Genomic DNA, 22,499 nt, shown 5'->3' with positions numbered 1-22,499 from the left:
TTTAAGAATTCAGAAGTAAATATGGAGAAATCACTCAAATGCTCAAAATTTGGAACTTAGCAGCATTTGAAAATCCATACAATTCAGTGGTCTAATTGTATTCTTGCGAGATTATTCACAAACAACAAAAAGTATCAAATCCTATTAACAAACTCAGCATTACCTACAAACATGAATTCGTGATTTCAGTAGCCATCCCTTTTCTTTTATGAGTGAGTAGTAACCATACCTTCTATTGATCAATTTTTCACAGCAAAAACATGGAAAAAAGAGCTCCACCAGCGAACATCCTACTATATTTCTGATAATTCCCATTCACAAGCTTCTCCTAAATTTCCCATCTCTGATACAACCTTGTACCTGGAGCTTCTAACGCGCAGTGTGTGAGTGGTCCATGACAATGAAACAGCAGCAGACAACGAGAGCTTGATAACACGGTGGTGTATGAGTGAGCAGCAGGCAACGTGAGTTAAACAAGGCTAAGCATCCATCTCATCATCTTGCAATAAAATCTCATATATATCAGTCCTGAGATTGAGTTCCTTTTCTCGCATGACTTCTTGGAGGTCCGACAGCTCTTTCACAGACAATACTGAATTCAGTTTGAGAAAACCATCAAGCCACAGCTTTTTCGACCTGGAAGTTGGAAGAAAGGTCACGTGTCAAAATAGTGGGGAACTCTTATAGCAAACAGACAGCCTTTGCAGGTATATCATCAGATCAGAATATATGGTAATGCCATTTAAGTTTGATCTCTCTATGGTAAAGGGACTGAGAAAAGGTTTCGCATCTTGTACTCGTTTCAAGAGAAAGTTTTTAGTTCCCAGGAATCAAACAACTTCAGCTAGTGGCAAACAACATTCAGAAACCGACAAAGGTAATACCATTATAGCTCAAAGCTGTCAGCTCTTAGCCAAGTTTTTTCTTCAGTAGCTACAATTATAGATACCATACATACATCTGGTGCAAGTCTTGATGATAATTCTATTATTATTTCTAATTTTCTTATCCTTCATATAATTGGACACTTATCAAGAATAGAACGAGTATGAATTTCCAGATGGATGTTATGACAATTTGTACACAAATACTAAATTAGATTGCAGTATTGATCCTCAAGAGGAAAATAAGTAACTGAAAAACAATCCCAGCTAATTTGAAAGGAATATTATCCTCGATACAGCAAGTAGTTTTACTGTTGTCAAAGAAGTCATACCAGGGGCATGCATGTGTTGCACGAAAGAACACTCTTTTAGCTCCAGAATTATTGCATGCTACACTCCTCTCGTATTCAATGAAACAGCGCCAGAGAATCACTGAATTGTGCAATTTGTCATCCTCCAACGCCCTTTCAAAAAGTCCGCGTATTCTGTGCTGGGAGCCTCCAGTACTCATCTCAAATGCCAACGCGTAAAGCCATGTAATGGCAGATGGGTTTCTGATATTTTATCAATCACGTAATCAGCTCCTTGTCAAGAACTAATGAACCAGAGAATAAGAATACATAGCACATGATGAAAAAGAGTCATACTTTCGGCAATGATCATCAAAAGTCCACCGCAATTTATTGGGTGAAGTGTAGAGATAGCTGATTTCAACTAAAGCATAGTGAAGATGCGGGTTAAATGGATATAACTGCAACCCTTTCACAATAGATTCCCAAACTCCTGAAAGCTTAAGTTCCATGTGATTTCTGTCAAGCATCCTCACGTAATAGGTAAACAAGAATTCAAGCTGTCGGCTATTTCTCCTCCTCTCTGCAGGAAGAAAATAATTGTAAGGATAATACATGTTTGAGGAATTCCGCTATTCGAAACAGTGCATCTGGCAAAAAGAGTCCAATTCTTGAGGGTCATTACATAAAACACATACAGAAGAAGTATATTCACCTGGAAGCACCATTGTAAAAGACTTTTCCAGAATTTCTAAAGCACAGGCCCATCCAGACGTCAGCTCTTCAAATAAAGCTGCTGAACTGATAAAAGCAGCAGAATGATCATCTATGACACCATGTGCCCATGTTGAACTCAACATTCTTATACGATCTTTGAACCCCTGGCGGGCTCTAAGTTGTTGGACACTTGACAATTGTCCTTTAAATGGAGTATATCTTGTTCCACTGCCTAAGCAAGATAAGATATGTATTGCACGGCATGAGGAGTCAGAACTTTCTGAAGAATCATTTGCAAGCTCAACTTCTGCATACCAGAAGTACAACAGAGATGCATTTGACCGAACATCCTGGTTGGTTAAGTACAAACACATTTTCAGCTTTACATGGATGCAAAATGAGGAGCAGAATTACAACATACAAGGAGTGACCATGAATAATAAACATAATATCATCATCTGAATGTCTTGAAACAGCTTTGTTGATTCTGGCAAGATACATTGTTATTTTGGAGAACTTTGATGTTACTATTTTAAGTTTGAAAATTCACTGTAGCAACAAGTCGCAGGATAACTGAAAAAGAGATATACTGGAATGAGAAACAAGTAGCAGGATAACTGAAAAAGTTGGTAAATACAGCCAGTTCAGTTATTGCCTCAAACTCAATATAATAACAAATTTTATACGTTAAAAGAATTGTAAAATGTTCAGAGGATGCTACAATATGATAAGTCTTGGCCAAAATGTTGCAAAATAACCAAACAGTGGATGATGAATTAGTACTTTAAAATTTCTACTGAATCTGAACTACTGTAGAGCTTGTCACATTAAGGCAATACATACCAGTGGAAGCCCCTCAACAGATGATAGAGCCATGTCAAAAACCTTCCTGGAATGATCAATATTCCCATAGAACGCTTCTCTTTTAGCATAAACTCCACATAGCAAAACATCCTATAACAATGAAGCACATAAAAAGTTATAAAGCATCCATACACTTTCAGACCAGTTTTGAGTTGAGTTTGACGAAAGATAAAAGAGAAGCGTTCTATGGGAATATTGATCATTGGATCAAGTGTAAATCTCAAAAGAATCTTGGAGGAAGGTGAGAGTAAATCTGAACTTTATAAATTTCAAAAGAATATCTAATCAAGTGTAAATCTCAAAAGAATCTTTGGATCTTCTTTAGAAGGTGAGAGTGCATAGTAGATCCTCTGTTTTAAACACATGCAGAATCATATGCTTTACCCTGCAGTGGATCTCTCAAGTAAACAACATTCCCTCCAATAAGCATCTAAAAACGACCAAGTAGTATGCCTCCTTCAGATTAACATTGACTGGGGATTGGCATCATATCTCATAAAGCATTTTGCTGATTAGTATGGGAAAAGGATTTGCAGTTCTCGGGAACTCAAGGTCAAATTAAAAATATTAAACACATACCTGCCTATTATTTTTCAGTAAAGTCTTGGCCAGAGCTCGACATGGTGTCACAGAATAACTTGTTGAATTCATCCTTGTGTTTGATAACTCCTCAGCAACAAGAGCAGCTTCCTCCAAGATGTAGTTTTTTGGAAACACTTTCAAACAAAGTAAGATAGCATTTCGGAGAAATTTCATCATATTAGTCCTCATATTCGAGTCATCTGAACTTTTTAAAAGTAGCTCCAAGCTAAAACTTCTTAGATTGGTTGACTTCCTCACCAGAACATCGTGCACTTTTCCCAAATCCTCTAGAAGAGAACAGGGAGGACTTTCTAAACTAAGTGTCTTTGCAATCCAACTTGAACTGTTTGTGCAAGTCCTATGAACATGAATGATGTGGTCAGGGAACAAAAGAAACAGCAGTAGATATCATAATTCCATAACACCTACCACTGAGCTATCCTTCCTTCGAAGAAATCTATAAACTGGGAGACAAGAGAAAATCGGGCTTCCTCAGACTTGAGTGAGAACAGGTAATCGCTCACATCTTCATACAATATTATGCTCAAAATTTGTTCATCATCTTCAGCTTCAGCAGTGGCATCATCATGAGAAACCTGATCTGTTTGGCGCAAAGTCATTTTCACCAAAAAATCTATATCTATATATTATATGAAACAACAGTTGCAACGGTAACAAATTATCGGCAAATTTTTGAAAAAAATAAGTTGTTTCAATGAAAAAATGCCTATTTTTCCGCTAGCAGAATCAGGTGGCAAATTCAGTTTTTCTTTTCCACTCTAAGAAAGCCTATATTTCCACATTTCTGCTCCATTTCTACCCTTTTTCTATTTCTTTTTTGTTATTTTCTTTTTCTTCTATTCTTTTTTCTTTTTGAATTCATGTAGTTTGACTAATGATAAAATTTTCAATATACTATTGAATAAAGATCATGACAAAAGCTTTAATTTTAATATTATATTATGTTAAAAATAGATTTATAATAAAATTATTATAGAAGTTAGAAGTCTCAAACTAATTTTTTTTCTCTCATTATCATTTATCTTTTGGCTTTATTTATTGTATTTTCTATATTTCCTTACCTTTTATATTTTGGGTTTTATTTAATTTGCTTTCTTTCCTTTTCTTTTCTCAATTTTTATAGCAAAAATCTAACATCAATCTATATCGATATCTACATCTATATCTATTATCTATATAATATATAAAATCACAATTTTAACGACTAGTTTTTACCGTCACTTTTAAGAAGTTGAATTTTCGGTACTTCAAATTCCAGAATGCCTATTTTTCTTCCACAATTCACACTCTACAGTTTTATTTTAATTATTTTGGTACTATTTTATGTTAACTATAACCATTCTTGTACATCGCACGGGGTAGCAGTACTAGTTGTTAAATAAACTCAACATATATGTCACTCAGACTGCATGAAAATAAACTCAGTAGGCAGGAAAAAAGAAAGGAAAAACAAAAGCCATAGGATTATTTCTAATGGAATTGAGATGCAAGGACATAATGCCATGCATTATAAGGTCTATTATTCATATGAAATGACAGTTCAGTTAAACTAATCATACTGCGTAGATTATAACTTATCTTTTCAGAACGAGTAACCATAAGTATATTGATAAAAACAGCACAAGAATGGTGACAAACCAGAATTAGCACGAAGAGGCATCCAATGATCGAAATCTCTTGTGATTTCTGCCTTTGACCACTTAGTCCATGTTTCTGTATCTTTGATCTTTATATCAGCTTCAGCAGCAGCATCAATGCCAAGTGCTTTAAGCAGAGATTCAACATCATCCTTCTGCTCAACATCACTCGAGTCCAGTTCATCATTTAATTCCTCTTCAACCACCTGTCCCTCATTAGTAATTCCTGGCATTTCAATTTCCTTAGTCTCGGATGATGGGTCAAACCAACCTGTCCAACCACCTTCCTCAACTGCATCTGAGGCCTCCTCAGAGATAAGCCTCTGTCTCTGTTCTTCCTCCTTCTCTATCCAAGTTAACCATCCAAGGGCTCCATCTTCCCCGATTCTGGCACCATTACCACTCCAAAAGTGCTGAAACAGTCTTTGCTTACTTTGTTCCGAGAGAACAAATGGAGAAAACAAACTATACTCAAGCTCTGCCTGAAATAAAGCAGTTGCCAATTCTTGGTAACCTGCCTGCCACTCGAAGCGGCAAAGACCAATGAAAACATCGACCAAACCAAGCTCCAGTTGAACAATAGTCGGATCAATTGATGTTGCATTGTCGGATGGATGAGCCTGCATCCAGCACAAGGTGGACGCGGGATCAATATTTCAGAAATCCTAACTAATAAAAGAAAACTAATCCCTCAATCTAATGCAACATGACTAACAAAAGAAAGAAACATAAGCTCTGGAAGTATTTCATGCTCAAATTTAACGGATGTGTATGCCAAATAAGACTAAACTTTCACTACTATTCAATATGTGAGTCTGTCACATGCTCTTCTTCCTCTTCTTATGTGTTCTGCAAGTAATTCCGTTTTAAGTGTATTAATACAAGCAAAGGGGAAAAGCATGGATCTTTAAAGTGAGAACCTGCCTATGCTGCTTTATGCAAGCACCAGCCAAGGCTTGGATAGCATTTGCATACATTTTCCTTATCTCAGAAACCTTGAATCTGGAAAATTCACCCCGGAGAACCCGCAAAAATTCTTTCCACAGCTTGCAACTTCCAGAATTGGATGTAAGTATCTTCTCCCATCTCCTAATCAGCGTATCGGTGCTATCTCTGCTCTGATAAGCTTTCATAAGAGAAATAAGTAAATCTTCACTCTCTGGATTAATCTCAGTTGCTTTCTCCAGAATACTGATTTTCTTCTCAAGGATCTGTAGGCGAGCACCTTTATGAGACTGTTTACTCGCCACCTTGTCTTGAAACTCCGCAAAGGCCAACCACAGACTCTCGTCCTGAGGATGTTCCCTTGTCATCTTATTGAACTCCTTTGTTTTCCGCGAGACCTCATCTTCCCAGGACTCTTCAACTACTTCAGCACTAGATACCCGTCCACTATCAGAACCTTCATCAACTAAGGGGATATAATCAGCAACCGAGCTCTTGACATGGTTTCTAGGAGCAAGAACTCGCATTCGTTTCAAGTCCTTATGACGCTCGATAGCAGCATATTTTACCGACCAATAGCGCCCCCCTGACCTGAGTTTGCTATCTAACGCATCAACATCATTATCCCCCTCCAAACGACAAGCTCTTTTATTCCGCTGGAAAAAGTTCTGTCCAGATACTTTCTTAGAATTGTAAAGCTTATAACGAGCAACATCCATTCTGCATTTCATCATCACACTTATAGTTAGTCCAAGATCACAAACAGTATCGTTTTCCAAAAACAAAAGACCTTCATCCACATACCAATGGACATTGTCGTTGTTGGTCCCTTTTCAAAGAAAGCATACATACTTCTATCCCAAAGAATTTTGCGAGTAAAAAAATTGACCAAAATCAAAGTTCTACGGCATCATACTCTAGAAAAATGATCAATGCATCACATCAAGAAAATGAAAAGTAGTTTTCATATTTCAGACTCTGCAATCAAAACACTCTTTCGCAGACAATGCAAAAACAGAGAACAGAGTACAAGCTGCAGCCAATAATGAAATATTAAGTTAATTCCCTCCAAAAAATGCATCAAACCCTAGAAAATGCATAAAATCAAGCGAAATATAACCTGTAGATGCTACCAAAGGCTAAATTATCGCGATCTCCACGGGAATCAAAGTAGTACTCTTTCTCATTAGCAGTAGGAGAAGACGCCCATTTCTCAACACCTGGTTTCCTCGAAGTAGAGGATAGTGTTGCGGCATAGCTAAACGATGCACGCGAAGCGCTCGACTCCTCCTTTCTCCTTTTCTTCTTCTTTTTACTCTTCCTCCTAAGGTCTTCATCCGAAGAAGCGCTAGCATCTGACGGCACCATCTCGTACTGCGGCGGCCGTTTCCTGGCATTAATTTCTTCCGCTGCGTCTTCTTCTTCCTCCGGTTCCTCATCGTAGGTGAGGTTGTATTTGGCAACGGCGTCGTTTATGACGGAGAGGTCGGTGTTGAAGCTGGAGTTCTGCAGCCATTTCGCCGTAGCGTTGTTGCCACTATCAGTGGCGGCACCGCCGGCGAAAGCGGCGAAGAGCGGCGTCGTTTTGGTAGTTTGGTCCTCTTCCGCCATATCCAATAGAGCTTGAGAAATTATTTTAGGTGATTTTAATTTGGGCGCATATATATAGTTTATTTAGGGCTTGTTTTGTAGCTTGGTGGGGTTTGGTCCATATAGATAAGGGGGCCACGTTTCATTGGTTCATCCATGATATTAATCCTAAGCGAGCGCGGCTGAAGAAGCCAGCGCCGGCTGGCACCTAGCGGTCGCTGGGACTCAGCGAGCGCTGGGGAATTGGGTTTCGACTTTTTGGTTGCTTGATTGCATGGATGCTTGACAATTATGATTGAAGTTGGGGATTTGTTGATCATATGCAGTCGGTGCGTTGAGAATTGTGCTCCTTTATTTCTGTTGGGCGATTTTGCGGTTAGTCGGTAGCAATTACAATTTTCGTTGTTTTGAATATTCTATGTCTGCAGATCTCTGAGGAGCTTTGGGGATTTCTGGGAAAGGAATCAGTGGTGGAATTCAAGTTTATTTGGTTAAATCAATGGTGGTCTGGGAGTGATTAGTGTTATCTTGGAGGTTTTGTATGTGCATTTGGGATATTATTGGTGATAGGATCTTGTTGGGTTTTTCTGCTTTGGTTAGTCGTTGTATCGAGGCATTTCCGGATAAGGGAAATTGGGTTTAGCTGCTGCTGAAGCTGTAGAACAGTTGATTCTTAGGTTATAGTTGTCAAAGGTTATTGATATTATTGATATCCCTGATCCCCCAGCGCTGTCCTCCTCTCATAACCCTCATCCTCTTGATGATGGAAAAATTGTGAGCAATCAGACTTCATCCATCATTACAAACTACTAATCGGAAGTGCCTATTAGATTTTGTGAAAGAAGAGAACTTGCAAAAGACAGTCGAAGATTGCGGTAGTTCCCACAGGCAGTTTCAGAATTTAAACAGGAGTTGGGAGATCTAAAAGTGGTGCGAGGTCTCCACGCCCACTGGTTTTGTGGATTTCAACTCCGAGAAAATCACGACAAATTCTTGCTAATTCATTAAAAATCCGACCAAGAATTCATTCAAAATCATGAAGAATCCGTGAGAATTCTATAGACTTTTAAAATCCACGGACTTTTAAAATCTACATAAGTCTTGAACTAATACACCCCCCCTAAACATATGATAACAAATTAATTTAGTATTATACCCCTGTTTTTTTTGCCAAATTACCAACGTATCCTCCCACTTTTTAGTTATATATCGGCGGGAAAACACGTCCATAGGGTACATTTTTTAGGGATTTTCAAGGAAGAGGGACGATTCATTCCTTCCTTGACCATCAACTACTTACTGTTGGAGCCACTTCCGGGAAAAGAGAACAAGGCTAGGACGTTGGACTTTACATCTGAAAGTGCAAGAACGACCATGAGTGAGGCGCAACAAGGTAATCTGGAAACATGCCCTTTTGCTCATCGTTTCTCAATATAATGGTTCGATTAATTGCGGGTCTAGGCGATTTCAGTTCGTCGTTAGTTGTCAAGCGTTGTTCCATATTTTCCATTAATAGGTTCGAGGTTTACTCATTTCGTATTTTGGAGAATGATTACCTCGTTTTGAGTTTCCCTGTTTTCAGTAATTCATAAAACTCTGCTAATGTTTACATGTAAATTCTGATAGTGTTCTTCCCTTGTAATAAAACTCATTTCATTATGTGCCCTTCTAGTTTATCAATTGTTTTTGGTTTTGATATTGTTCAGATGGTGTTTTACACTCCAACAAAATATGCTATTCTATATTTAGTTTTGTGATTATCAAGGTTTGTTTTGTTATATATTCATTGATGTAAATATTTATGTGCAATACCTCTTATTAACTGGATTTATTTCAATCTCTGCAGCGTGATCCTAACGCCCGTCTGATGCATTTCAAAAGTTGGCCATTCCTTGAAGCTTGGAAAGAAGTTTTTGGTAAGGATCGTGCAACGTGCGCTAATGTAGAGGACGTTATGGAGGCAATGCACAAGATGTATCAGGCAGATTACCTTGCTGTCGGAGGTGATAACATTGCACACGGAGGTGTTAATGGCTCAAACGGTCATTATAACGAAGAAGAAACAGCTACCGACAATGCCGAGGACAGCGTTTGCCAAGGTGAAACGAAGGTTGTACCTGTAGGGAAATCGACCAAGAAACGCAAAGCCGAAGAAGAGATGAACGGGGTCTACGCGTGTCTCGGGGAAATTAGTTGGAATACCGGTTTACGTCTAGAAAACTTTGCAACTCGAATATGCTACGAGTTCGACCTTGGAATGGCACGGCAGAAAGTATGCGAGCAGCTTGGCAAGATACTTGGATTGACTACGAACGAAAAGTTCGATATTTGTGAAATCTTAGCCGATAAGGTGCAGCGCCTAGAGATCTTCATCGGGCTGCCGGACAAAGCAAAGTCCCAGTATGTTGAACGTCTTCTTTAGTCACAAAACAATCAGGAACGTCTCCCTTGATCATGCTTCAGTGTTTTTTGCACTTTCTGTGGTCTTGTTGTATCCAAACTTCTATATAGGATCCAAGATCTTTTTGGCTTGTTGGTTGTTAAGTATTTTGTGTATATATGTTGAGTCTGGGCGATACTCGTGAAAGCCCTTGCGGCTTGTCGAATCCCAAGCTAGAAGTTGTCTATATAAGTTATGTTATCTTTGGATTTTGCTATAACTTTGAAATCTAAGAGTATGTTATGATGCATATTAGAATGCTTCGTTTGTTAATGGATTTGTTGTTTGTGCTTTGAACACAACTGTTTTTTTCATATGGTCAATTATGATTATGTTAAATAGCTTTCGAGAAATAATTGCTCCCACGAGCATTATCATTTTTTATAAACATTGGAATGTTTCATTAGTTAATACTCCCTTCGTCCGCCAAAAGTATTCCACAATTACTATATTTGGCGTCCGCAAAAAGTATTCCACTTTCCTTTTTAAGCCATGGTCCCACCATCCACCTTTATATTTTATCCTTACAAACACTCTTTATTTACAAAAAGTCACCCCAAATTCAATCTCAACCACACATCTCATAAAGTGGTGGGGCCATTTCTCCACTACATCAACATCATCACACATTTTATTAAACTTCGTACCCGGCCAAAGTGGAATACTTTTGGCGGACGGAGGGAGTATTATTTCCATCAAAGTGCAGAGGTTGTTATTAAGAACATTTTGTGATTTTGTAATAATGCAATTGCTCTATGACACATAGATGATAAGGTGCAGGCATAATGGGAAAAATTATGCCAGGCGACATGTTAAGCATTCCATATTGCATCCTAGAGGCTGCCCCAACTTATGCTTTGGCAAAATATTGCCATACATATCCAGGCACATGGGATTAACACCCATATTACAAACCAAAATCACTTTACTGCCCAAAGCTTTGATAATGCAAAATAGAATTAAGCAAGAGGGTAGCCCATACAAAACAACTAGAACAAGCCTACAAACTATTTAAAAGGAGATGATGAAGCGCATGAGCTCTCACCACCTAGGCATGCTTTGTCTGTTTCGTTCTTCGCGTTGACATTCTTACGGGTCATCAGTGCTTCATCAACAGTAGGATAACGGATCTTACTCTCTAACTTGGGCCATGGAACGTAGTAATGCGGTGTTATGGCTCGGGGAGGTGCACCATTTTACCCCTACCGCATATGCACTCGAGTCCTTGATGGTCGTTGACATCGTTGTGGTCCATCGTCTGCAATAACAAGAATCAATCAAACACATCAACAAACGTGCCTTCAACTGGAAATGAGCAGACAATACTCTAGCAAAAAAAATTAATAATAACCAAGTACGAGATAAAATTCCATAGCAAACAAGCAATCCAAGCACATTTAGCAGAGAAACACCAATCTTAAAAACATTCCAGTCGTACAAGATCCCATGAACACACATAAATATTTGAATCAAGACATTGGTTTTACAAATCCTAATAACAGAAAAAACAGGTGACTCTCATGGTCAGGCTTACAATAACCAACGCATTGTTAACTAGCCATATATTGCTGCCACATTGAAAGTGCGAGTTCGTCCCTAGCTGCAGTCCACTCGAGAGAAGGCTCAACACTCTCAACAAACTCCCTGTGATCTGACTCAAGTTCAGTTGTATCGGGGAACATATTGTCGAATTGTTGTTCGATCGGATCTACAGGCATCTCTTCCCGAATAAAGTTGTTTAAGACGAAGCACGCCATGATTAGTCTAGTCTGTATCTTAATTGGATAGTACGATGCACTATGCAAAATACCTCATCTCATCTTCATGACTCCAAAGGCACGTTTAACGGTATTGCGAGCCTTTGCGCATTAAGTTGAATAGTTCCCGAGAGTTCTGTGGTCGTGCTGCCATCGGGCCCCACTCCTTCAAGTGGTAGCGAATCCCCTTGTTCGGTGCAAGGAAGCCCTCGCAATTGGCGTATCCATTATCACACAGATAGAAATTTCCTATGATGAAAATGAAAGTATAACCAAATTATGAATTGCAAATGTTTCCTAAGTTGCAGAAACATTTTGATATTTATTACAACATGAGATAATAAGAATAATTGATGTTACCCTTTGGCACACGCAGCCCGTGAGGCTTATTTAGTGCATTGTGTAGAATACGTGAGTCCGCTGCCGAGCCCTCTCAACCGGGGAGGACATACACAAACTTGAGGTTGTGATCACAAACGGCCAATATGTTGGTGGAAATATGACCCTTCCGTGTCCTATAACGTGGTCTATCTTTGTTAGGTACCTTCACGTCGATGTATGTACCATCTAAAGCTCCCAAGCAACCCTATCAAACAAATACACAAAGAAAAAACCAAAATCAACTAATATTTCACATAATTAACAATAGAGCATGATGTGTATTTTATAATATGAAATTACACCAATGTATAATGACATATTTAATTTACCTTAAATCATCTCCACCAGTTGTCAACGCAATCGTCCGTGACAGGTTGTGGTCTAACGAATAGCAATATATGAAGTGATAGCCTTAAGGACCACATGAATGTACTTGGAGATGGTATACCCCGATCTCCAAAAATCAAACTGGACGACCCTGTTCTTTTTATAGTGTGCGAGTACGGAGAGGAACATAGCAACCTGCTCCTCAACATATACGAACCTGCCATCCCAATTCCCTCAACAGTTGGCAAAGACGCCAAAATGTATGCGATCCATGCGTAAATTTACAATACAGTCAACATCAGTAACATCAACTAGCCTATTCATGTGCTTAACTTGATCGGGGATACGAGTCAGTATAGCATAAGGCACGGGGTCCTAAACATCGTTTTCTTTTCCTCGACCTAATACTGTCTAAGTGATCGAATACAACAATGAGTTGCAATAATAGTTGATGCATAATCTCTTCAACCATTGAATACACATGCGCGTTTATGCGGTGTCGAGGGAGCATGGTTACTGTCAAATTCCCTAATCTGAAATTTGTAAGAATTGGATGAATTTCAAATAGAAGATATATCAACTATCATAATCTGAAATTGCATTCTTTATGGCTGAAGTTCAAATAGAACATATATCAATTTTCACAATCTGATCTTGAAATGTTTGTGGCTGATTTTCAGGATGTATTCATCTAATTATCAAATATCCTCACATGGCATACTATTGTAAAGCAAAACACATGACAATCACAGCAAACGTTGGCCGACCAAAACACATGACAATCAAAATAATAACAATGGTTTACTGTACTCACAAATATTCGAAGACATCTAGCCTAAATACTTCTCACTCAATAAGGATTGCTCCTCACCTATGTAACCAACAGCGAAACAGGGGAGGCCTGAGTTATGTTCGTCGGCGCACCTGCGTCAATATGTAAATACAATGCTTTAGCCGGTAGTTCGAATATATATTCCACATCGACACACATCGAATATACAATCATATGAAAACTAAGGCCCACAAGTGCAGTAGAAATCCCTATTCGCCAATCGCGATTCCAAAATCTGGAAGAGGAAAGTTAAAAAAAAAAAAAAAAAACTAACTCAAAAATGGATTTAGATCCACGACAAAAATGGACTTATGTTCGCCGGCGCGCCTGTGTCAATATGTAAATACAATGCTTTAGCCGACAGTTTGAATATATATTCCACATCGACACACATCGAATATACAATCATATGACAACTAAGGCCCACAAGTGCAGTAGAAATTCATATTCGCCAATTGCGATTCCAAAATCTGGAAGAGGAAAGTTTTTTTTTTTTTTTAAAAACCCCTAACTCAAAAATGGATTTAGATCCACAAGAATTCAAATAGCTTCTCTTACTCTGCTCCCCTTATGTACGATCGGTAGTCGAAGTCAACAAAAATCGAGACCTGGCAAACCTCACCTGTGGCTGGGAATGAATATCTTCGCTCTTGCTTTTGGATGAAGAACACAGAAGTCTATCGAGTTGGGGAGACGAAAGAGGGAAATGAGAATTGCTTTTTTTTAACCTTGATTTTGAGGGTAGTATCATAAGAGCCAAAAATTAACTGATGAACTGTAGCAATGGCTGAAATGGAAACGAGGGTGAGTCCCGATTTTAGATTCCAAGATGAATAGTATTTTTAGAGCGGGCCACGCTATTCCAAAAATTGGCTACAAAACAGACAAAAATGACCAAGTTGTATAAGCAATGTGTTGTATACTTACCTACAAAACACGCCCTTATATGCAATTACATCTCGGCCCCTTTGTATAACAAACTAGCACCTTGCACTTTATACAAATAGAGGGTGAGCATATTCGATTATTTGATTAAAACCAAATTAAATCATATTTGTATTTAATTTAAAAAAAAATTGAATCGAATTTATCGAAATCTTTAAAATTAAAATCGAACCAAATCAAAAACCGAAATAATGGAAAAAATATTATACAAAAAAAAGTAAAATTAAATTCTAATTTAATATCAAAATTACATATGACCCTTATTAGTTTGTAGAAAATTAGGAATTAGTTAGACATCTGACATTTGAGTAATTGTATTTTATGAAAATTAAATAAAGTTATCTAACTCATTTTAACGCAAATTCTCGTATGCGGTTAAGATGCGGACGATTTGAAAGTTTACATTTTTTCACAATAATGTTTACTTTTATTCATAAGAACTTTTACTTTTAGTTATTTTCACTCATTAATACTTTTATTCTTAATTATTTGGTCGAGTAATCATTGTCGTAATAAAAAGTAATTATTATTATTATGAAATGTAATATTTCTAAATTATTAGTACATTTATTCACGATAATTATTACTTTTATTCATGAGAACTTGTACTATTACATAAGTATATATTTATATGAACAAATTATATCCTATGCTTATTAAAAGTAACCCAGTGCATAGGGTGCGGTCAAACGCACAGGAGACCAACCCTATTTTAAAGGTTTGATACCTATATTTTCCAATAAAGAAAACTTTTGTGCAGACGCTAACGCTAGAATATTAGAACAGCATTGAAGACAAATTTAGGAAGAGAAATATGAGAAATTGATAAGAATAGAGAACGAAGATTAAATAGAATAGAACAAGAGAATTAGTAAAGAAAATTACTAATAACACTGATACGTCAAATAATAGAAAAGTTCAACTAATGTACCCAAATAAAAACAGAAATAAAACAAGCCCAAAATAAGATCAGTAAGGATTGAATAATAATAAAAAATATATATATCATAAAAAGAAAAGTTAATGTGTGAAGATTGGGTTAATATCGATAATTGATCACAGTGAGTACAATCAAAATTGGATAAGCAACTATTTTTCACAAGCTATTATAACTAAATTACCTAAAAGAATTATCACACATCATTTACAACAAGAGTGATGACTTCCTTTCCTGCCCACCAACACAAAATGCAAAGGCTCAACAAAAAAAAAAAACAAAAAAAAAGGCAGAGAATCCTATCGATACACTTCGTGTGCAAGATAACAATTCTGTTCTGTAATAATCAGATACAATTTTGGCAGAGGTAAAGGAAGATTCTATCATCCGTTAAAACCAATCACACTTCCAATTTTGTGCAGGCGCTCCAACATTACAACTGCATCGAAGACTGATTTGCAGATCAACGAGCAGAGGCCGGCATTTGTGGGGAGTTTTGGAGATGCGTCCCATCAAAGACTAACCTTCATAGCAGGTTGCCATTCGGATTCTCATGATGAGATGGGTTCGTAAGGGTACTGTAACCAAGGGTGTTTCAGAGCCTCTGATGCAGAAGGTCTCTTGTCCGGGTTCACTTCGAGCAGATGAGCAACGAAGTCGATGAAGCCTTGATCCCCCATTGGCAACCTATGTCTCAAGGATGACTTCTTGGGTATCAAGTATTCCAGTCTGTTACTATCCTGAGGAAAAAAGAGGAGCTAATACGTCATTTTCTGAAGATCGCGCAAATGTAATAATGCATGCATACAGTTTATATATAGAGCAGCAAGATATGTTAGATGTAATAATGCATGCATACATTTAAGTAAAGAAAGATGTTATTTTGCATTTAGTGGTAATGCCATCACATTATTATTTGATCGGACCACAGTTTGAGACTGAGATTTGGAGTGGAGTATGATAGAAAGGCTGCATTAAGCCCACCAACCATCCTCGTTTCGTTATGCATCACCAAAACGAGAAACATGCATAAAAAGGGGGACGAATAACATGAGGTACCTGGTTCCTTTCGTAAAGCATGTGATTTTTAGTGAAATATTTGTAAGTATCGCGTCCTTTGGCAAGCATCCCTTGCTCAATAGAGCCTATGATTCCAATAACTCGAGCAAGTAAGGTGGCAGGCGAATCATTTTGAAAGAGTACCTATAGAGGAAACATTGCGTTGAAGTTACATGGATTTCATGAGTAATAACATTGAAACAGAGGAAGAAGAAACAATAACAATAGATCATAACAGCAAATTGTTTTTTGACAGTATGCATTAATCCTGGTGCACAGATATCAGGTTTCTGGTGTTTTAGCCAGGCAGATAACTTAGAAGCCAGCAATAGTCCCAGCTACATTGAATGATTATTCAGTGTAATTTACCTATCCAATAAAATACTCAACACATCGTTAACAATAAAACTTACATTGCCTGTGCAGAGTTCTGCCAAGATGCAACCAAGGGACCAAATATCGATCTTTTTTCCATATGGAAGTCCCAAAATAACCTCGGGGGCCCGGTATGACCTAGACTGAACATAAGAACAAAGATGGTCGGTCTGAAAGCAACTACTTCCTAAATCGATAACCTTAACCTCACATCTACTGTAACTTTTGACCAAAATATTCTCAGGCTTCAGGTCACAATGTATGAGGCCAAGACTGTGTAAGAATTGAAGAGCTTCCAAACATTGAATCGTGATTGACTGCAGCAATTAAAATTCTAGTCAGTAGCAAATTCAATAATAAGCAAGCACATAACAAATTTAGGACACAAAACCTGTAGTCTTGGCATTGTAAAGTATACTTCTCCTCCAGATTCCCGGTTAAACTTATGGAACTCATACAAGTTTGCTTTGAGCAATTCACAAACAATCAGTAGATGCTCCTGCATATATGAATAATTGTCAGTAGAGACCCTCTTCCCTCAGATCCGGAGCTAATATTTAATTCTAAGCAGTTAATAAAAGAGATTGATAGTAATTATGCCACTAATTCATTAATAAATTCTGAGCTATATTTAAAAATTGCATTTGATTCAATCACGTTATGTATAGTGTCGATATAGCCTCCATATGATTATAATTTATAAGACAAGGTCGTCAAAAGCAATGAGAAGCTAGCCAGGAGGATGTTTCAAGCCAAGTGCTAACAAAGTTCTTGATGCATATCTTAAATCAACTCCGCTACTGCCTTTTAGGCGAGGAAGCATGCAACAGTTAATGTTGAACAAAGGTATGCCGATCAAATTGATGGAAGAATTGCTTACTTACTCGATAGTAGAAGTAATCATACAACCGAAGAAGATGATACTTGTCACCAGGATCATGTTTATTTACATACTTGAGCAGCTTTATTTCATCAAGGCTCTGATCGAAAAAATCTTTGTTGTTCTTTATAATTTTCACACATACATCCATGCCAGTGTGCAGATCATGTGCCTGAATAGCTTTGCTGAATGCAGCTGATCCAAGATACTCAGTGACATGATAACGACCAGCAATGACTGAGTTCAAAACAACATGAAAATTTTTGTCCTCCTCGAAGCCAGTCCTAAACGAAAAACAGAAGCATAATTGAGGAAACCATTTCTACTACCACAGCTAGAATTAGTAGAGCAAATAAGTGGGGCCGTGGGGGTGATATGAAATCTACACAGTCACTTACGAGAAGCGGGGAAAGCGAACTTCATCAACTCTATGATCTAACAGACTACCACTTCACAGTCAGTCTATTTTGGATATATAATTGGGATATAATTCTAATGATAAGAGGGAGATAGGGAAGCATCAAACAAGCATAAGAACATGACTTGGTTATAAGTCTATTCATTCACATCAACGGTGTTTCTCCATATCCCAGAAATTTGAATAGCTATAAAGTGGTGGTAGCATGGTGTTTTCAGCTACAACAGATTCAAATGGCAACAGTGTGATCTCCAATTTGAGTTCTTGAGCTGGGAGCTAAGCATGGCAGGGAAGTGGAAAGAGTTATATAGGTTTCACAGCTATCAAGCTAATTTCACTTATGGCTTACTCAGCATGCTCCATTACAACCCCCATTGAGGTATCACACAACTTTAAAACTGTTAAGCCACAAACAAGGACTATTCACAGGATGGGGTGAAGAAAAGAGGGACAGGGTACATGCCTGTTTTTCCTGTGGACGATTTTCAAATCGAAGGTCTCAAAATCATCCTCTTGAGCTTTGATTTGCTTCACTTGCTCTTGAACAGCAGCAGCTTCCTCATCCTCCAGGGACGCCACTGGATCCTCTTCTGTTACGCCTGTTGTTTTCACATCTTGTTCTTTCTTTACAAGTTCCCTATCAATGTAGCCATAATTTGAAAGAGATGAGGGACTTGAATTTGCTGATTCTCCAGCATTAGGACGTTCATCCATTGAACTCTTAGTTGGTGAGGAGTCATTGCTTTTCGGCCTCCATGATGCAAGCATGTCGTCATTCGCCATGCCATGATTATAAGCTTCATCCCCCAAGATGGTATTACTCTGGTTTGACCACAAAGCTTTACCTGAGCTTTTTTTCACCAACTGTCCATCTCTAGGAGGAGGAAACGAGAAACCTCCTTCTATTTGATTCTTTGCTATTGCATATGGACTCTTATCATTATTCATCATATATTTCTCAGTATTATGAGTCTTTGATCTATTATTGTCTTTCTTAGATCGTTCACCAGCATTCTTATCTGAGTCATGCTGCGAGTGTCTAGACACTTGAACACCAATATCATTATCCTGAAAGTATTCTACATCACCTTCACTGCTGCCTCCAACCAAACTTTCTCGCACTTCGCTGCCTATATCAGCAGCATCACTGTTGATCCCTACACCAATAGATCTAACTGAACCATGTTGATTATCATCCATGCAGATGTCTGGTTGCAGCCTTCCCAGTTCATTCATAACCTTTCCATCCCCTAACATCATGAGTTCATTTGTCTGAGTGACGAACCCTTGCCAAACAGGTTCTGAACGCATCAAATTGAGCTCCTCCTCATCCATCAACTGCCCATCATATTGCGTAATCAAATCATTCTCTGTGTCTCTCTTGTACATCTCAGTAGCTGACAGCCCAACAGGGTCATCTGCAGGTACAATAGCATTAACAGTTTTCGACTGGAAATACCTTTCCCCAGAGAAGTAAGAATCCTCCTCAGCGAATGACTGATCATCTTCATCATTTTTGTTCTGACTCCTTTCTTGAGGGTCTGGAACACTCCCATGTCCTGTCCCCTTCTCATTATCACTTGGGTAATCGATTTCATGAGCCAGAAACCAGGTCTCATCTTCAATAGGTTGTCTCATATAGCCAACATCATCGTCATCTTCATATTCATCAGAGTCCCAATATTCATTAGGGTAGTCTATGGATTCACTCATTCCATCACCTATAGTTGCAAAACCAGAAACCAGGTCAGAAGTATCCTCGGTGATACCCTGACTCACGGATAGCCAACTGCCTCCGCCCAGCCTCTTTCCTATGAATCATCATTATGCAAATAGAAATGCATTAAATAACTAGAGAGCAGTCATAAAAAGAAGACAAGGATAGAAATAAAAGGATGACATAATAAAAATGCAACTTGTCAACAATGTGGTTGTTAAAGGGAAGGATAAGAATAAAATCATTGTAAAGCAAAAAAAGAAACAAATTGGAAAAAGGAGACTAAAGATATTCGTCATTATTCCACACCATCTGTGCTCCTCTCTACACATGTAAGAGTCAGATAGTTCAAGCTTTCCACTCTAGATATAGCAAGGCAGTAATAAGCATGAGGTTAAGCAAACCAAAGTGTGCTCTCAAGTCTCAAGTAGTTTTAGAAGCAGACTGTTCAAATGAGGACAAGTAGGACAGTGCACAGGTTTGACAAAATCAATATAGCAAGTAATAGTGACTGACACCCTATATATCAATCATTCAGAATCAGTATATTCACAAGGTTGAGCTATCCACCAATTCAATTATATCAGCATAAATAATCAATTTGAGTAATGCAATGATGTTCTTGTTTATATCTATATCAGCAAGTTTGTGATCGTAGCAAATATATTGGAAAATAAAACATTCTAAGTATTCAGACAAACCTGTAGTATTGATTTCTTGGCCAATAGGTACATCCAGAAATGACCCAATAAGATAAGCATTATCAGTATCCAAGATCTTTGGTGCATCACGTTCATATTTCTCCTCCCAGTGAATATTGAAAGGCTTGTCTTCTGACTTCAGTCTCACAGGTGGTAGCCTTGGTAACTCTTCCCTTTGGTTCTCAGGTGCAAGATGAAATTCTAATGCACCAAATTCTTTGGGCTCAGCTCCCTGATTCTTCCCAAAGAAAAGAGCTCTACCCACCTCATCTACTTGCTCCTTTATTGCTGCTCTAATGTTATTGACTTCTGCTTTCCTTTTACCCTCCTGTTTATCAACAACGGCAATAGCACTATCATAACTGGTTGAAGTATCTCCCCTGGAAGACTGGAAAACAGTTTTCACAGAACACTCTTTTCGGAGCTCTGACGAAGGATGATCGGATACATCACTTCTGGACCAGAGATTATCAACGAGATCATCCTTCGAGCATGTGATGCTTGGCATTTTTTGTTGATCAACAACTTCCTTACGATCACTCTTCTTCTCATAAGTCAAATCTGTGCTAACACTACTAACACTAACAGGCCAAGTGATTCTCTTTTCACCAGAAACACTGGCATCATCCCCAGATTTGCGGTGAACTTGACCACTCTCAAGAGTCTCAGTTGAATTTGTCTTTGCTTTTCCAGGAACCTGGAATCCCAGAAAATTGTTTTCATCAGCACTGCCACCATCGTTCTGGTAAGGAGTAACTGGACCATTGCTTGTACCGTATTTCCACGAATACAGATCAAGCACAGTATCATCCAAACCATTCGAGAAGGCGAAGTTTTTGTCACTTGGTACAATATTCTCACCAAGCTTTCCCTGCTTGCCAATAGTGCCAGCATTTTTCCACTTGTTGTCGGACCCATTTCTTCCAGTTCCGCTATCAACCTCTTTCACGATTAGCTCCTTAGATGCCTCAACAATACTCGATGTAAATGAACCCTTAAGAGTTTCCCCACCATGTCCAGTACTTTTCGTGTTTTTATCTTCTTCTCCAGAAACACCCCCATTTAATTCTTTGCCTGATCTACCTGACTCCTTATCGTCAAGAATAAGCTTTTGAAGAATCCCATTCAAGTCAGGTCTGTTACCCAATTCACTCCGCAATGCAGCCTCTGCCTTGGTAAATTTGTTCCTTTTCAGAAACTCCAATATAACATCTACAGAACCCGAATCAGCCATTCGAAACACTTCGAGCAATCCAATCCAAGTACTGGAAACACCACTAACCTAAACCTGAAAAATGAGATAAACAAATAAAGCAGAAACCCGTTATTTCAAACCGGACCTTCAGTTCCCTACTCTATCTAAAAGACAGAAACAAAAGAAAACTAACTACAGAGAAGTTTCATTTTTTCACCATAGCCTTACAACCAAAAACTTACAGAAGCAAAACAGAGAAGGGGAAATTCAAACTCAAACCACACTTTTAAAAGCAGTAAGAATAGATTCATAAGAAATATCAAAGATGACATTTTCATGGATCCCAATACGCAGAATTCCATCAACATTCACAATACCCGAGCTACAAGTACCAAAAAACCTGAACGATATTTCATAAAGATCTGAGCTTTAACGAAACCCTAGAAAGCACGAATACTTCCGTGAATGGGAATGATTGTCCCAACGAATCAAAAGCAAAATGGGTGAGAATTCGAATTCAGATTAAAATGAGTGGCAAAAAAGCTTACAGATCGACGAGATGCTATTCGAGAAGCCAAAAACGGAGTTATTGAATCCATCGCCCAAACTTATTAAGAAATCTGAGTAAACAAATTTTGAAACACTTCTTCACTTTTCTGTGTAAGCAATACTACGAAGAATATGTTAATACGAATAAAAAAATCATAATTGAGTTTGAACTTTTTTAAACTTTTGAGGGGAAAATAAATTAAGGGGATGTTTAATTTTTACTATTTTAATTATTTTTGACGTTTCAGGGCTTCAGGGTTGGGTTTGTGGGGCATGGTGTGGTTAGGTCTGAAATTAAATATTTTAAATATTAGTATAAAATTATTTTATTATGAAGGCCTGCAAAATTTCTGGCCTTGGGATGTGATTGGATAACCAAAATAATTTATGCAAAAAACTACTAATATCTATACATTTATTTACCTACACACACGGACGTTGTTTAAATTACTAATT

At 38.0% G+C, this 22,499-nt stretch overlaps 2 protein-coding genes and 1 long non-coding RNA gene across 5 annotated transcripts; all 3 read right to left on the bottom strand.

The window, feature by feature from the left end:
• LOC131019623 (uncharacterized) lies at positions 1-7,676 on the bottom strand. Its single transcript, XM_057948215.1, has 10 exons — positions 7,061-7,676; positions 5,916-6,660; positions 4,997-5,615; positions 3,767-3,938; positions 3,335-3,695; positions 2,735-2,845; positions 1,890-2,241; positions 1,532-1,757; positions 1,217-1,438; positions 1-636 (listed from the first exon to the last, which is right to left on the bottom strand). The coding sequence occupies exons 1-10, from the start codon at positions 7,549-7,551 to the stop codon at positions 480-482; spliced, it is 3,456 nt and encodes a 1,151-aa protein (XP_057804198.1). The 5' UTR covers positions 7,552-7,676; the 3' UTR covers positions 1-479.
• A 3,661-nt stretch (positions 7,677-11,337) lies between these two features.
• LOC131019642 (uncharacterized) lies at positions 11,338-13,497 on the bottom strand. Its single transcript, XR_009100360.1, has 3 exons — positions 12,438-13,497; positions 12,088-12,313; positions 11,338-11,976 (listed from the first exon to the last, which is right to left on the bottom strand). It is a non-coding gene; the product is annotated as an uncharacterized LOC131019642 (long non-coding RNA).
• A 1,739-nt stretch (positions 13,498-15,236) lies between these two features.
• On the bottom strand, positions 15,237-22,234 carry LOC131019622 (uncharacterized). Of its 3 annotated transcripts, none has more exons than XM_057948213.1 (8): positions 22,043-22,223; positions 20,300-21,587; positions 18,345-19,692; positions 17,468-17,747; positions 16,975-17,082; positions 16,622-16,900; positions 16,209-16,352; positions 15,237-15,889 (listed from the first exon to the last, which is right to left on the bottom strand). In XM_057948213.1, the coding sequence occupies exons 2-8, from the start codon at positions 21,531-21,533 to the stop codon at positions 15,701-15,703; spliced, it is 3,582 nt and encodes a 1,193-aa protein (XP_057804196.1). In that variant the 5' UTR covers positions 21,534-21,587; positions 22,043-22,223; the 3' UTR covers positions 15,237-15,700. The 3 variants fall into 3 exon arrangements, 2 of the variants coding, with proteins under 2 accessions (XP_057804196.1, XP_057804197.1); XM_057948214.1 differs by lacking the exon at positions 22,043-22,223 and adding an exon at positions 21,895-21,983; XR_009100355.1 differs by lacking the exons at positions 15,237-15,889; positions 16,209-16,352 and having other exon boundaries at positions 16,762-16,900; positions 17,464-17,747; positions 22,043-22,234.
• Between the last annotated feature and the right edge of the window lie 265 nt (positions 22,235-22,499).

This window comes from Salvia miltiorrhiza, chromosome 4 (assembly GCF_028751815.1).
Source record: "Salvia miltiorrhiza cultivar Shanhuang (shh) chromosome 4, IMPLAD_Smil_shh, whole genome shotgun sequence".
In the NCBI taxonomy this organism is placed as follows: Eukaryota; Viridiplantae; Streptophyta; class Magnoliopsida; order Lamiales; family Lamiaceae; genus Salvia; species Salvia miltiorrhiza.
This window is presented reverse-complemented; position numbering and strand designations above follow the sequence as displayed.